The 16,776-nt window shown below is 53.7% G+C and overlaps 1 protein-coding gene across 1 annotated transcript; it reads left to right on the forward strand.

The window, feature by feature from the left end:
* Positions 1-428: 428 nt before the first annotated feature.
* On the forward strand, positions 429-3,556 carry EVX1 (even-skipped homeobox 1; the record flags this gene model as incomplete). Its single annotated transcript, XM_081101679.1, has 3 exons — positions 429-846; positions 2,297-2,541; positions 3,029-3,556. 3 exons carry the CDS (start codon positions 429-431, stop codon positions 3,554-3,556), a joined length of 1,191 nt encoding a protein of 396 aa, XP_080957805.1.
* Positions 3,557-16,776: the final 13,220 nt, after the last annotated feature.

Below are 16,776 nucleotides of genomic sequence, written 5' to 3' on the forward strand. Positions count from 1 at the left end.
CCCCATTCGAGCGAGGCCCACACCTGGCGCATCACTGCCGAGCCATTAGCTGCGGGTCTCCTTTCATCTCCGCCGTGGCAGACGTTTCTATTTATCCACTTGCGCTCGCCGAGTGGCGTCACCAGCGGTACTGTAATGACGATTGCAGCGGGAGGATGACAGCTTAGAAGAAGAGGGCAATGGGGCTTCCTCCCAGAGGCGGCGCGGCGCAGAGGAGCGGGCGCATCACAAGGTGACCCCAGCTCCCCACCGCCGCCACCGCCGCCACCGGCCACCTCGCGCTCCGGCCGCTCCGCGCCCAGCCGGCCGCCTGGCTTCTCTTTCTCCCTCCCGCGGCCAAGATCTGTCGGACCTCTGGGGACCCAGGGAGCAGGGGGGCTAGGAGCTCACTTGGGGCTTCCCCCCTCCTCCCTCCGGAGGTCTCTGGGATGGAGAGCCGAAAGGACATGGTTATGTTTTTGGATGGGGGACAGCTTGGCACTCTGGTTGGCAAGAGGGTCTCCAATTTGTCCGAAGCCGTGGGCAGCACGCTGCCGGAGCCGCCCGAGAAGATGGTGCCCCGTGGCTGCCTGAGCCCTCGGGCCGGTCCCGCGGCCTCGCGGGGGAGCCTGGAGGAGGAGCCGGTGGACGGACTAGCAGGAAGCGCGGCGGGGCCGGGCACCGAGCCGCGAGCAGCCGGGGCAGCCGCGCTCGGCCCCGGACCGCCGGCCCCCTCGGCCGCCGACAGCATCTCGGGCCAGGGGCAACCCAGCAGCTCGGACACGGAATCGGATTTCTATGAAGAAATCGAGGTGAGCTGCACCCCGGACTGCGCCACGGGCAACGCCGAGTACCAGCACAGCAAAGGTAGCCACCGCCCCCTTTCGGGCCTCCCACCGCGCCCACCTTCCACCTCAGTTCTGGAGGGAAGGGGGACTCCCTTCTCCCGGGCAGGGTGGCTGGGGGCCCACTTGAGCAGTTCGCCCCTGCTATCTGCGCCCTCGTGGGGTCTCCTGCGCTCAGGCATTGGCGGGACTGAGGGTGACAGCTATGCTTGGGTGGGTGGGTGGGGGGGAGACGAAAGCCCTGGGATTGAGGGGGATTTAAAATGCACCCCAACCCCCCAGAGTTTTGTGGTTCTGCTTCAACTGCCTCTGGGAGATACCTTCCCCAGGCGTGAGTGAGATCAAACGCGGTCCCGGCAGTTTGTGGCTGGCGGGGTGTAAGGCGCATCCAGGCGCGGAAGCGGGGAGTCCATAAAAAACCGTAAAATCGAGGCTGAGCCGGGCCGCCTGGGTGCTGAGGCCCTTCGACCAGTTTGCACGTCGGTCAGAGGTCCAAATTACCTTGTCACTTCCCTGGCTCGGTGGCGCCAGGTCGGAAATGGTCCCAATGATCTAATTGCCTTTGGTCTCCGGTTGCATTTGAAAAGGCAGAGCTCTGGCCCGCCCCCTCCCCCTTTGCTTCCCAGTCCCACTTCTCCACCCAAAGGAAAAGGAGCTGCAGGGGGCAGGAGCCCCACCCTTCGCTGGGTTAGGCCCAAAGGAGGGGGCTGTCATTTGAATTGGAGACCCCCTCCCTGACCATGGGCGAGTGTGTGTGTGTGTGTGTGGGGGGGGGGGTGAACCGCCAGGAGGGGAGTCTCCCGAGAGGGTGGACAGCTAGAGGCCCACCAGCAGACTCCCCCACAAAGCTGCTGTGGCGGCGGGAAGAGCCAGCTATGGAGGGAAAACCACCCTGGCCTTGGCAGCCAACTCCTTGTTGAGCACTCACACTCCCCATTCCCACCTCCACCCAGACTCCCGACCGCATCGGCCTTAGAACAGCTCCTCCACTCAGACATTCTAAGGTAACAGGGTACCGAGCACACTCCAGGCCACCTTGCAACAAATGCCTCCACACAAAGCAAGAAGACAGTCATGCCAGCATCCCACAATGCACCAAGACCAGAGTTCACAGCGCCCCAGTGGATGATGCATCACAGTCTGTTTGCTCGTCAGATACCACAGCTTGCCCACTCCTGGCAACGGCCAGCTGCGAGCTCAGACGGCTGCATCTCCCCTGTGCCCGGGGGCAGGTGTCTGGGGGTGGGGGGAGGGGTCTGGGCTTATCCCCGCAGGCCGTCCAGGCCTAGGCCGCTATGTGCTCCTCTGCATGGTGAGCCCTGTCCTCCCTTTCTGGTTCTTGAGGTCCCCAGCACCCCAGCAGAAGCAGTTACTGGAGGGGGACCCCTTTGCACCCCGAATCCTCAGCCCCACATCAGCAGCCTTTTTGTCCGTTGTGTTGTGTTGTGCTCTTGGCTCTGGGCTCCCTGCAGGGCCGGGCTCGGAGGCGCTGACCGGCAGTCCCCAGGGCGGCAGCGAGGCCCCCAAGAGCACCGGCGGGGGCTCGCAGGGCAGCCTGGCCTGCAGCGCCAGTGACCAGATGCGCCGGTACCGCACCGCCTTCACCCGGGAGCAGATTGCGCGGCTGGAGAAGGAATTCTACCGGGAGAACTACGTGTCCAGGCCGCGCAGATGCGAGCTGGCTGCCGCCCTGAACCTGCCAGAAACCACCATCAAGGTATGCGTTCCGGCCCGGGGAGAGGGGCGCGCCCACTCGGCAGGGAGCAAATGCCACTGCCCGGTCCCTCGGTCCCTCACGTGTGCGGGGCCAGGCACCGGGGTCTGTGGGCTCCCGCCCACGTGGCGGCTGGGCTGGGGGTGCAGGCAGGTGTGGCCGCTGTACCTCCCGACAGTCCTCAGGCAGCCACCGCGGCAAGAGGTCAGCTCTGTCCCTTCCGAGCGGAATAACCAGCAGGGATGGGTGCTGCGATGCGACAAGGGAGGGTCCCAAGGGAGTGCGATTGGAGGGGGCTGTTTGTGCCACCTCAGACCCGTGGAGCCCCTGGTCCCCCACTAGCGCACTGGCGCCCGGGAGGCAGGGCGGACCCTGGGGTCTCTCTGAGCCCCTCCTGGGGGTTTCCAGCTCCAGGTGGCGGTGGGGGGATGGGCGTCGTCCCCTGCAGGGGGCAGGCCTCCGGGCCCAGCCTGCGCCTCTCCCCCCGCAGGTGTGGTTCCAGAACCGGCGCATGAAGGACAAGCGGCAGCGGCTGGCCATGACGTGGCCGCACCCGGCCGACCCCGCCTTCTACACGTACATGATGAGCCACGCGGCGGCCGCGGGCGGCCTGCCCTACCCCTTCCCGTCGCACCTGCCCCTGCCCTACTACTCGCCCGTGGGCCTGGGCGCCTCCGCCTCGGCCGCCTCGCCCTTCAGCGGCCCGCTGCGCCCGCTCGACACGTTCCGCGTCCTGTCGCAGCCCTACCCGCGGCCCGAACTGCTGTGCGCCTTCCGCCACCCGCCGCTCTACCCCGGGCCCGCGCACGGCCTGGGCGCCTCGGCCGGGCCCTGCTCCTGCCTCGCCTGCCACAGCGGCCCCGCCAACGGGCTGGCGCCCCGCGCCGCCGCCGCCTCGGACTTCACCTGTGCCTCCACGTCCCGCTCGGACTCCTTCCTCACCTTCGCGCCCTCCGTGCTCAGCAAAGCCTCCTCCGTGGCGCTGGACCAGAGAGAGGAGGTGCCCCTAACCAGATAAGGGGCTGCCCGCGGGCTGCCGGCTCCAGGACGCCCCGTGGGGGGCCCGGGGACTCAGCCAGCACCGCTCCCCGCCCCCTGGGCGCCGAGGGGAAAGAAGGGGCCCGAAAAGCACCACCAGGACTCGGCCTCGAGGAGGGACTCCCGGAAGCGGCCTCGGCCGGGCCCGTTGGGGCAGCAGGGGTGGGACTGGCAGGCAGAGGCTGAGCACCTGCCTCTGGGGCGCCCCTCTGGGCCCCTCGTCATCGAACCCCCCTGCCCCTAACCCGGGTGGAGGCCTTGGCTCCAAAGCTAAACAAACTTAGCAGCAAGAGCAACGAATATCCAGCCCCCCAGGCCCCTCCCCCCCACAGGCCCTTTCTCACCCAGGGTACCCCTCTCCCCTCTCCCCCTCCCCCCCCTCCCCAAGTCAAGCCCAAGCACTGGAAGGGGAATTGCTGTCTCTCTACAAAATGCTGTGTGCGCAGCGCAGGTAGAGACTACCCTTGGCCAGCTTTCCCGGGGCGGGAAGGGCTGTGGATGGCAATGCACCAGCCATCCAGGGGGAGTGAGAGATGATGTGCTGCCACGGGGAATCCTGGGCCTCCATGGCACCTGGGGACTCGCTGGCCTTCCTGGAGCCTCACTTACACGACACCTCCTGGTTCTGCCATTTACTAGCACCTGATCTCTTTCCTCCTCGCTTCTCCATCGCTCTCAACTTGCAACTCCATCTCCAACCCCCTCCGCCCCTGCCCCCCCCCCCCACATTTTGTTCTAAAGTTGGTAGGAAGGCTGCAGACCCCCCAGGACCCCTTGGCCCAACACATCCTGCTTAGTAAGTGATGTGTGTGTGAGGAGGGTTCGTGAATGTTGAATGTATAATAATGCTCACCAGAGCTGAGCTGTTAACAAGGCGCCCAGGGAAGAGCTTAGGGAGCGGGGCCTCATCCCCCTCCCTCAGTATCTGCAGGCAAATCAGAGGCGATCTCCAGCCTTTGCCTGCACCAGGAGCTTGCCGGCCTTCCCTTTGTATTTGGCACCTCACATCATTCTCCCCCTCATTCCCCCAAGTTGCCACTGGAGCCTGGCTTTCAGATACTAGTGGGAGCTTCTGCCCATTCGGGGGCACTTATCTTTCCCCTTCACCAGGGTCTGCTTGGAGCCACCCCCAAACTCTCACTCCCACACTCATTCTTGCAGCCAGAGTGAGGGACAGGAGACCCTGTACCCCCCAATGCAAGCTTCCCTCTGGCTGGGAGATAGTGGTTCATTTGGTTTGGTTTTCCTTTGAAGCCCAAAGAATTTGCTGTTACAATTTGTTGACCACATTGCAATAAAAGCTGGACATGATTCTCACTTTAGCATTTTAATTTTTTGGCAGCAGGCAGGAGCTTGACTCTTTCTGAATTGCTAGCTCAGCCATTTGAGGCTTGGGCAGGGAAGGAACCAAGAGATGGACCCCCAGACAGAGTCCCTCATATCTCTGCCGGGACTGGCAGGCTCCTCACGGGCATGGCACAGAGGTGGAGAAGGCAGGCTCCCAACTGCCCCAGGCGTGGGTCTCCTTAGTTCTATGCTTGGTGGGCGCCTTCCTGGCAAAACGGGCAGAGCACTGACCCCACTTGGTGCTCCCCCCTGCGATGCTCCCGTCTCCACTTGCTCCAACCGTTTGAGGAAAGGGACTGAGCTGCAGTTTCCTGGCCCCTTGGCCAACCAAGTAGAGATGGACGAGGCAGTGAGGGTGGAACTGGGTCTGAACATTAGGGGTCAGGGAGATGAGGGAGGAGGAGGTCTTGGCTGGGATGGAAGGGTCTGCACCATCCTCAAACTGGCAGTCATCTCCAAGGATGGATTTCTGGGCTGTCAGGGCCAGTCTCCGCAGCCACCTCACTCCCATCCTCTACCACCACAGAAGAGCCACGTGGCTGCCTGGCTGCCTCGGAAGTCCTGCTCCAGCAGGCTGGGTCCTCCTGGACCCAGTGGGTGGATCCATGGGCAGGTGTGGGCCCCTCAGTTGGCCTTCGCAAACCTTTCTGCCCACAGTGCCGCCTGCACGCCCCAGCACCGCCTTGTGCTGAGGTCTCCACGGCCCGCAGCCTCCTCTCCACTCCCCGCCCCGCCCCTGCGCAGCTCCTTCCGCGGCCCAGGCCCGGAAGCTCCCGGTGCCAAATCCCGGCAAATCCCGCGGTTACTACGAGTTGGGCCAAGAGATTGCTTGCGACAGGTAAATGGGCTGCGGGTTGCCGTAATGCCAGGCGTATTTTCAGTTAATAGGGAGGGAAAATGAGGTGTCTGCAGCGATATTGGAAAGTACAAGATCGATGATCCGGCCTCGTGTCCAATCAGCAGCCTTTAATTGACTGTATTTTCTGGGTAATTGAGCCTCTCTTCCTCCAAATTGAAGTGGAAGATGTAACAATACATCTTGCCAGGAGGAATTACTCATTATTTCATAATGAAATTTCCCTTTTGCCAAGGTTTGCGGTTTGGCGCTGGGCACCGCTTCTCCCACTCCCCCCCCCCCACACACCCGTCCACCTGAAAACGGGTTTGCCCGCCTGCATCTGCAGCCACAAGTGGCCTGATACCTCCATGGGCGGGGGAGGGGGGAGGGGGAGATAACCATGAATAAGACACTGCCCCTCCTCGGGCGCAGCCATTTCACCTGTAAAATGAGAAGGCAGCGGGCTGGAATGGTATCATCGTTACCATTTTTCAACGTGCTGAACGCCTGTTTAGCTTTGCCCCGTTTCCATCCCATTTTGCAGGTGGGAAAGCAGAGGCTCCTGGTCTCACACAGCCATGAGTGGCCCACACAGCTTTGAGCTTCCCGCGCCCGCTTCCTCTCCCTTGTCCTGAGCCTCTCTGGGGCCCACAGGCCACGGCCACCCCTCACAAAGCCTGACACCTCACTTCCCACTCCCACTCCCTGGGCTTCTCAGCCTAGTGGAACCAGGAGGGCAGGGTCTGGTAGCAAAGACCCGCGCTCCATCTCGGCCAGCCCAGCCCAGCCCAGCCCGCAACACCAGCCGCCCGCAGCCCCAGTGCGTGCTCAGCGCCGCCCGTCGCTCGCTTGTTAGCGAGTGATTGATTGCCTTATTAAAGCGTGTTCTTGTAAGTGTGACCAAACTGATTGCATTGCATATGTTTGGGATAATGCTCATTTTAAACAACAGGATAAAGAGGATGAGCTCGGCAGACGAAATGATTCTGGCCAGCAGCTCCCTAACTCTGGCATTAAATTGCCCAGTTACATAGCAAATCACTTGGTTCCTCCACCCTGGTCCCCATTTTTTCCCTGGCCTGCAGTTTGATCGAATCCTGCAAGGTGGTGTGCCCCACGCGTGGCTTCTCTAGTGACCACATGGGTTCTGTCTTCCCAGCGGAGAACCCTGCACTCCCACCGCCCAGACATCCAGTCCTCCTGCCGCATCCCAGGCGGAGGGAAGAGGAGCTCAGAACCCATCCTCTCACCCTCGGGCTCCCAGGGGAACGTGGCCCTAGGCCGGGGATGGCGAACCTTTTGAGCTCGGCGTGTCAGCATTTTGAAAAACCCTAACTTAGCTCTGGTGCCGTGTCACATATAGAAATTTTTTGATATTTGCAACCATAGTAAAACAAAGACTGATATTTTTGATGGTTATTTTATATATTTAAATGCCATTTAACAAAGAAAAATCAACCAAAAAAGTGAGTTTGCGTGTCATAGGTTCGCCATCACTGCCTAGGCCGTCACCGCAAATGGGAGCCCAGGTCCCCTCAGCAAATCGCACATCTCCCCACCCCACCCCCAGACCTTTCCCGAAAGTTTAAAAGATCCTTTTGTTTCCCAGGCTTTTGTTTCCTGCTCACTCGGTTGCTTCCATTATTCCTCCATCAAGAAAAGCCCCGCCACCATATGTCCGCCGAAGAGCAGAGCGTGGGTGTCACAGCGGACAGTTGTCGAGGATGGCCAGACGGATGGCATTCTCCAAGTGGGAAGAGCTTTTCTTTGGTAGCATCCTCTCCATGCGCATCGCCCCGGAGGAGAAAGGAGGGGTAGGAGCTATGAGTGATGGGGAGGGAAAGGAGGTTGGGGCAAAAAATTGGGATTTTTTTTTCCTAATTACTGTAGCCTCAGCCAGGTTCTCTGTTTGTGCCTGGTGCCTAACAGACATTCTCAGCGGCCGTCACCCACTCCAGTCGACTTGCAGGGGAGCCAAACTGCTGGCAGATTGAACTTCCTGAGGGACACCTTTGGGATAGGCGGGCATTCTGATTTGTTCAAGATGCTGGAGGTCATCGGAACGCGTCAGACGAGATGCCACTCTTCGGAGGGTCATTTGCAAGTGCAAGCACACGCATTCGTTGTCAAGATGCAGCTAGAATGTGTCTGGATAAGCGACTTGATTCAAATAGCAAATTTCTTCCATCACTCAGCTCCTCCCTGGCTCTGCGGGGCAGGCGCGTCAGACTGCACTAGGGCGAAACCAAGGCCCAGCCCGCCATTTGTGCCAGCCTGAGGGACCCCCGAAATGTTGACCCTTGGGCGGGGGGTGGGAAGCCAACCCAAAACGGGTGCTACCGTCTACAAAGCAAACAGAAACTCAAAGTCGTTTCCAAAATCGCCTTCTCAGCAAATAAGTGTGTGATATTCTGAGCCAGAGCAGGAGAGAGAGAAAGATTGCCACTTAAAAATAACATGAAAGCATTAAGTAATTATTTAAAACAAGGCTGTTTAGAAAAATATTTGTATTTATTGCAGCTGCTCAATTGGCCTCGTTAAAGTCGGCAAGCATTTAAATTGTGTTACAATCTCATTTAAATCCCCTCCGTTCCAGCAGGCTGAAGAGCTTGAATAGACCAATCACTTCATAATGATGATGAATGAGAAATTAATTCAGATACAAGCAAGACAATTTAGGCCTTCATCTGTTTAAATAGCCTTCCAATATTATTCGCGATTGCGGGTCACAGATTGAATCAATTGTCCAATCTTGTGAAAGTCATATCCTTGCATCTTCATCCCGATTATTTATAGCGCAGCGAGGGCTGCTGAAAGGTATACGCTGTTAACAGGGACAATTACTTAAAGGGAAGCGTTTATAAAATGGAAAACAAATGCCGGGGTTAGGAACAAATGGGATCAAAAGCAGCCATTCCAGTCTGGCTCCCCGAGGGAAGGGAGCGGCGCGGCTCCTGCGGGGCGAGGGGCGCTCGGGGCCTCCCAGGTGAGGCCGGGTCTGCGGGGAGCGCCGGCCTGCGGGTGCCCGGGCTGCAGCCGTGATTCCGGGCAGCCTGACCTCGTGGCTCCAGGTCGAGCGGAAGCCGCTGCCAGGCCCCCCGGCGGCAGAGGTGGCCCTTCCCCGTCTCTCGGGAGCAGCCCCGACGCAAGCGACCCCAGAGCGCTGCACTTGGTGCCGGGGTCTCGGCCACCACCGGGCACAGACCCCGGTCCACGCGCTCAGGCCGTCGTCGCAGAGGCCGGGAGGCCGCGCTGAGCGCAGGGGCGGAGGTGCTTGGAGGTCCCTGGACTCGGGAGGCCCAGCCTCCTCTTAGACTCTGGGAAGAACCCCCACTTCCTGAGGGCGCCCCCCGCCCCCTCGCCGCCGTTCCTGAACAGAAAGCGCGCCTGGGGTTGCTGCACCTCTTTTCGAGCCTAGACCCCTTCCAGGCCGGCTTCTCGGGGCGCCCTCGGGCCTTGGAGTAGCGTCCCGTTCTCCAAAATAAAAATAAATAAAATAAAAAGCGCCCCATCCTTCCCCAAGCAAGCGCCCTCCTCATCTCCTGAAATAACCCCTCCTGGCGAGGCAGCTCCCCGCCTGGTCACCCCGCGCCTCGCCTCGAGGGAGCCCAATCCTGGCGAGGCGGTCATCATGACTTCGAGGCGACATGTGCCTCCCCTTGCTCAGCCGGGTCAGGCAAAGACGCAGAAAAGTGGGCGCCAGGAGGTGGGTTTGCTCCCGCCCCCGTCCCCCCGCCCCAATCGGTACACGCGTGCTTGGCCATAACTGTGTGCCGCATCTACGCGGGCTCTGGGCGCGGGTCCTTTCTAGGAGGCGCTCTTCGGAGATGTATGTAAGCGAGGTGGCTCGGAGCGGAGAAGCGGGAAAGGTCATTGGATGCGCGGAGCCTGGAGCAGGAGCCAAGAGCAAGAGGCTCGCAGCGCGGACGGCCCGGCGGCCACGAGGCACCGCACGCGCGCCGCTCCCGGCAGCGTCGAGGTGCTGTTTTTCTCTTTTCTTCTTCTTCCTCTGTATTTCTGCTTTGAAACAAAAGCCCAACTAATGGATTCCTGGCGCTCTGAGGACCCACTCCCGGGAACGACTTTGATGCATTGCTGTCCAATTAGTGCATTTAATTGGTGTCCTCGGGGACGGGCTGCCCGGAGCTGGGACACAGCCTCCACTCGCCTCTTCTGCACACTGAAAAGGTAAAATTTATAACGCGCTGTAGCCATCCCTTGGGAGTTCGCGCCAGAGAGGAAGACAGGGAAGGAAGGGAGAGATACAGCTCAGTCTTGCAGAGCCCAGGCCCTCTAGCCGAGGGGATAGTGGGTGAGGGTCCAGATCACCCGGTCTCTCCTCAGTGGGGCCTGGCGGGAGGGCTCCCAGGCTGAGTCTGAGGATTATGAATCTGCTCGCAGAAAGGCCAAGGGAGAGTGCATTGTCTGTAGAAGCCCACTCCATGTGGTCTCTCCTCTCGTTAATAATGGCTGTTTGTTAACAAGGATGTGGAGGTTAAATAATCCGGGTGGAAGATTAAACACTGTGCCTCATCAAGACGCTGCGAGCAGAGCAGCACACAGACCTGTGCAGGAGCCACTGGCTGGCTGGAGCCTGGAGGAAGGTGGGAATAAACAGCCTGCAAGGAGCCCTGGCATAGAGGAGGGGAGTTCTGTGCTCCCTTTTCGGGGTGTCCCCCATACAGTCTGCACAGGCCCAGCCCCTAGGTGTGTTGAACAGAAAAACCATAAAGGAACCAGCCCCAATGAAGTGTGGATGCCAAACCTTGGAGATCAGAAACAGAGGCCTGGGTCTGAATCCAGGGCCCCTCTTTGAGGAGGAGCTATCTGCAGCCCACCAGGCCTCCCAATGTCATACATCTGGGAAGTAAGGGACATTTGTACCACCTTTGTAACACTGGATTGGAAGATAGAAGATGAAGTTGTAGCTTGGGCTCTGCCCCTAAATCATAGCTGTGTCATCTGTATTGCATTGTTTTCCTAGCTTCATTTTCCTACTGTATAAGATGGACAGGAGACAGGGCTTGATATAGATGGCGTATAATATTCCTGTTTCTTTCCTTCAGCTCACACCAGCATTAGGGATCTGAGCACCTATCAGATACTCTGTCTCCACCCCGTCTTGGAGGGTTTAGTCAAGGAGGATTTTGCTCAGCAAATATGTGAGAACCTACTAAGGCCAGTCACTGTGCAATATATATTCTTTAGCTGTGAGAGTAGAATATCAATTTGTATATCTCTGAGTGGTGGTGATGGGGGAGGTGGTGGTAGTGATGGTGGTGGTGGAGATGGTTGTGGTAGTAGTGATAGAGATGGGGTGGTAGTGGTGATGGTAGTGGTGATGGTGGGGATAGTGGTGATGGTGGTGGTAGTGGTGATGGTGGTGGTAGTGGTGATGGTGGTGGTAGAGGTGATGGTGATGGTGGAGAGGGTGGTGGTAGTGGTGATGGTGGCTTTAGCCATGGAAGATTTCAGTGTTGGCTTCACATTAGAATCAACTGCCCTAAACCAGCTGAATCTGACTCTTGGAAGTGGAGGTCTGGACATCTGTAGTTTTCAATGTTCCCTTAGGTGGTCCCTTTCACTGGTGTAAGTGAAAACGGAGAACCACTGGGGAACGGAAAGCACAGCTTGTAAGTACTCAGTAAATTCTATTAATTGTAACTGAACTGAGGTTGGGATTAATAGGAAAGGAGCTGGGTCTCTTTTTTATCTTTAAATATACATGATCCACTGACTAAGCCAAGTTTTAATAGTTTGGATATACTACATAACTAGAGGTACCCTGACACTTCAGAGCCAGGAGTCACCCTCCAGATCTTTTAGCCAAACTATTTCACTTTGTGGGTTTTTTAGTTTTCTGTAGGTAAAATGGACCTTGTCTGGCTACTGTGGACTTAGAGGAGGCAAAGGATGTTGCATAGGAAATATGCCACCTCTGTTCTCAATTTATTTTGATGTCAGGGTTGGGGTAACTGCACATTTCTTTCGTATTTCACTCGGGCAGTGCTGACATGTCCAGATCCAAAGGCCAAAGCTGCTTCCTAAAGGCACTCCAGGACCTTCATTGGAAGCTGTCATTCCAGTTGCACATCCTGGGGTCAGCCCATGAAATTAGTGAAAGGGAAGGTGCTGAGAAAAACAGGGTAAGGGACACTCTCACCTAGATGTTACCTCACAAAACTACCAGGAAGGAAGTAAAGGAGGAGTTACAAGCTCCCCGTGCAAGCTCTAGAGCAGGGGTTCTCAACCTTCCTGATCCCGCGACCCTTTAATACAGTTCCTCATGTTGTGGTGACCCCCCAACCATAAAATTATTTTCGTTGCTACTTCATAACTGTAATGTTGCTACTGTTACGAATCGTCATGTAAACATCTGATAGGCAGGATGGTCTTAGGCGACCCCTGTGAAAGGGTCGTTCGACCCCCAGGTTGAGAACCGCTGCTCTAGAGGGAAGCTTGCACATTGTGCCCGGGGTGAGGTTTGGGTGGGGGGAGGGGCCCTCGGAGAGCGCCACCCGAACTGGCCAAGTGACTTTGGGAATCGTGATTGTTTAAGATCAGGGACAGGGTCTGGGGGTGGCAGTGACTCTAAGAGAAGTGTGTGTGGACACAGTCCTGCAGCCCGAAGAGAATCTCCAGAATTCCGGGAAGTGCTCTCAGTGCTGTCTGAATAGGGCTTGCTTCTGAACTGCCATGATATCTGTGCAAAACAGCCAGTAATTCTACTTTCTGCAGGAAAAAGAGGTTGTTTCTTTTTTTAAATATAGATTTAATTCAATGCATACATAGTAATTCTTAAAGTACTAGGGACATCTTGGTAAGGATGCCTTCTCTCTGCTGCCATGGCCAGAGGCTTGCCCTTGTTGGGACGTCGGGATCAGATCACAGGAATAAAGAGGAAAGGAAGGAAAAGTGGAGTGTAACTGTGAATCTCAGTAAACCACTCAAGCCACAGAGCGGGCTGGGAAGACAGGAAACACCACGTGGGTCTGGAGGCCCACACTTCGGGTTTGAGCTCATTGTGTAAAGTGTGCAAGCTCTTGGTCACTTAGAATTCCCTAGAGGAAAGTCACTGATCACACACCTAGCATATACTGATGACTCTCCCCCAGATCTGGTGCCCTTTTACTAAATTAGAATTACCATTTGTCCTGCTGAAAACCTCACTCTTATTTTATCCACAACAGGGTTTCAGTAAGATGTGACAATGGGTGCTCTCCTAGTTTCACTGTATTTCCCGTTAGTGGAGGAATTGGGCTTGTGGATAAAACAGCCGGAGCACCACAGAAAGTTAGGTGACGTCACATGACTGTCTGCTGGAGGGTGGACATTTAATGGACTGTTCTGTTTGTATGTTACAGGACTGCCTCTCTCTGGTTTGAAAGGATGGAGTGAGAGGGTTACACAGGCTCTGAGAAATAGCAGAGGGAGGTTCTGGGTTTTGTTGGTGGCATGTGCTGGCTTCTGGGCTATTGGTGGGGAGGACTGTGTCAGGCTTTTGATTTCTTAAACTTTGCTTTTCTTATAACCGTCAGACAGTGAACTGAGGTTCAGATCCACTTCCCATGACCCATCTCCTCACAATACCAACCAGTAAGTCTTCAAATCAGTCTCCACAATAGTAGGATGGTTTCACAAAACCCTTTCAAAGATATTAGAAGCTTTTTAAGAGGCAGTTTCTCCTGAAGGAGAGTTGTGAATTTAACTGAATGTGACATTCTTTTCTTTTTCAATTACAGTTCTTTTCTTTTTCAATTATTATATTAGTTTCAGGTGTATAACCCAGTGATTAGACAGTACATAACTAAGTGATCATCCCAATATTTAATATAGTATATGCAATATTAGGTTTACAGTTGGTATATACAAAAGTAGGTTTTACAGTTGTTTGTATGGAAAAATAATACAATAATTAATAAATAATAACACAAGAGTAAACTCGGTGTTTCATGTACTCACAACTGTAAACCTACTTTTGCCCCACCCTGTACATTTGCAGATGTGTGGTATTAGGTTTGCCTACTGGTGAATGGTATTTTATATCAGTGATGATTTTTAGGTTGATTCCTATCTTCAGTGATCAACTGTGGACCCCTTAATTTTTCTCTACATCTGTGAAGTTAAGTCCCAGTTTCATAAAGACTTAGTTTTGCCCTTTTTCTACAATGTAATTTGTAGACATTGTGTCTAAGAAATTGCTGTGACTTACACAAGAATGTTTAAATGCTTCATTGATGGACAATCTTGTTGGTTAAAGGAAGTTGCCTTGGTTATTGGCTAATTTACAGGGATTAGAACAAGTTCTGTGCTTTATTCCTTCCTCCCTTCAGAGCCAATTATTCCAATCTCAGGGCAGAGCAACACATTCTTGGGAGAAGGGGTATGTGAAATAGCCTCACTTTTGGCTTTTCTGCCTTTAATCCCACTTTTCAGGCCATGTCTCATCTCCCATCACCTCGAATCATGAGATATACAGTGAATGGACTGGGCCCTAACAGAGCTCCATGGATGGAGTGAGGCTAATTTATTTCCAAAATTTTCTTTATCAGTTACTTGATACAGAACAGTAGGTCAGTGTGTATGTTGATTTTGTGGGAGGTGAAAAATTAGTGTTGATTTTCTGGAAGGTGAAAACTTAAGCTTCTTCAGTCTGTTTATTTCAGAGGAAAATGTTTACCTCAAAAGCTAAAAATGAGCCCAGTTAAAATGAATATTCATGTAAGAAGGTTAAATGTCTTTCAAAGAGTTAAATTTTAACAGAGTACCTTCTCATTTCAAGGATTTATAAGCACTAGTTATACACATATAAGGAGTTGATAGAAACAGACTTAATTTTATGTACTTGGTGAAAAGAAAGCTCTATTAAAAGGAATTGTGTATTTTGAATCATACTTTGCTAATGATTTCTGTTATTTTGGAAATACGTTCTATGCAAACAATTTTGATCTAAAACATTGGAAATGTAGTTTTAGACTTCCAGTATCCGTGTCAAGCAGTATTCACCATGCTTGGTCTCTGTGAATTTAATTCTCCTACTGTTTCTTTAAAGAAGGTGATAAAATGGACAATCAACCTATATGTTTTCAATTCCCACTGAACACTACCCTCACAACGATCCCTGCTCACAGTAAATTCTGTGGAATCTGCAACACTGGTTTTTGCTGTTGCTTTAGAGAGTAATTGGAATTCTTCAGCAGTATGAACACTTCCTCAAACCGCTCAGTGGAAGTCAATCAGGATTCATAAGAGAAGTAGTTGCTTACTCAATAACAAAAGAGGCAACCTGATGTAATGGAAAAGGTGCCGGCTTTGAAACCGGGAAGGCCTTTGAGGAAGAATACCTACCCTGCTCCTCTGTAAAGAGGAATGTAAAACTGATAGCAATGCCACAAACTTCCTGCCTCCCCCTAAAGAAGAGTAATTAGTAACACACCTCCTTCAAACAACTCCTGTACCTGAAGATAAGGCAGGACGCTTTGAAGTGCAGACTGTGGCAGCAGGGCTGGTCTGCCCTGGGGGCAATGTATTACTTACAACCTTTATGCAGTGAGAATTGCAAATTGTACCACTAAATAGATAAGCTTAAAATCCTGTTGGATCATTTTGAATTTGGAATAGCAAGTGTAAAGACGTTAGAAGTCATGGTTCCTAATATATAATGATGGAGAAGATTTGACTTTGGGTGGTGGCACACAGTGCAGTATACAGATCTTGTAACATAGAAACCCACATCTCAAACCTATATAATCATATTAACCAATGTCACCCCAATAAATTTAATTTTAAAAGGGGGGGGGGAGAAAAAAAGAAAAGAATCCATGGTTGATTCTTCATCGTGAGTTCTTTGGGGAAAAAACAAAACAAACAACAACAAAAACCCAGCGTAGGCCAGTACCCAGGAAGCTCAGCCACAGGCCAGGGCCACTTTCTGGATATGGGAGGCCTTCCTTTCTTCCCTTTTCTCAAGAGTCCTGGGAGAGCTTTCAGAGGGTCAGTTTGGGGGTTTGGGTTGGAAGGGACTTCCTTTCTTTTTAAAATATATTTTTATTGATTCCAGAGAGGAAGGGAGAGGGAGAGACAGAAACATCAATAATGAGAGAGAATCATTAATTGGCTCCCTCCTGCACACCCCTACTGGGGGTGGAGCCCACAACCCGGGCATGTGCCCTTGACTGGAATCAAACCCAGGACCCTTCAGTCCGCAGGCTCATGCTCTATCCACTGAGCCAAACCAGCCAGGGCTAGAAGGGGCTTTCTTGAGGCCCACGTTTTTATAGAGAAGGAAACTGAGGCCAGAAAGGGTAAGTTAATGACCAATGAGATACTTTAAGTATAATTAAGAAAAAGCACTTTGTTATAACAGTCTGGACAAACAGGACCTCTCTTCATTTCCGTTTTTGTTTACTCACACTTTCTATGCCTATCCTTCACCCTGGCAGCTGATTTATAGGCTGACCTTTGACCTGGACCAGTCCATAGATTTTGTGGGTGAGTGTTCTCATTTGCTTTGCATTCAAAGACTGACCTTCTCCTTGCCTTTCTGACTGGTTAAGACTCATGGCCTAGCTCAGTGATGGCGAACCTATGACACGCGTGTCAGAGGTGACACGCGAACTCATTTTTTTTGGTTGATTTTTCTTTGTTAAATGGCATTTAAATATATAAAATAAATATCAAAAATATGTCTTTGTTTTACTATGGTTGCAAATATCAAAAAATTTCTATATGTGACACGGCACCAGAGTTAAGTTAGGGTTTTTCAAAATGCTGACATGCCGAGCTCAAAAGGTCCGCCATCACTGGCCTAGCTGAATCCCAGGCCCTTGGGGTCCCAGGCAGGGTGAAGTTCTGCATTCCATACAGACTTTCCCAGTGGGAATGGGAAGACCAGGCTCCGTTGCTATGGTTACCCTCTTCAATGATACTGATTATCAGGGACCTTCCTTCCTCAAGAACTTGGCTTCTACCTCTTCCAGAAGTCATCCTCTACTGAGTGAGAATGGCTGTTGAAC

This window comes from Myotis nattereri (assembly GCF_964212035.1).
Source record: "Myotis nattereri genome assembly, chromosome: 11".
In the NCBI taxonomy this organism is placed as follows: domain Eukaryota; kingdom Metazoa; phylum Chordata; class Mammalia; order Chiroptera; family Vespertilionidae; genus Myotis; species Myotis nattereri.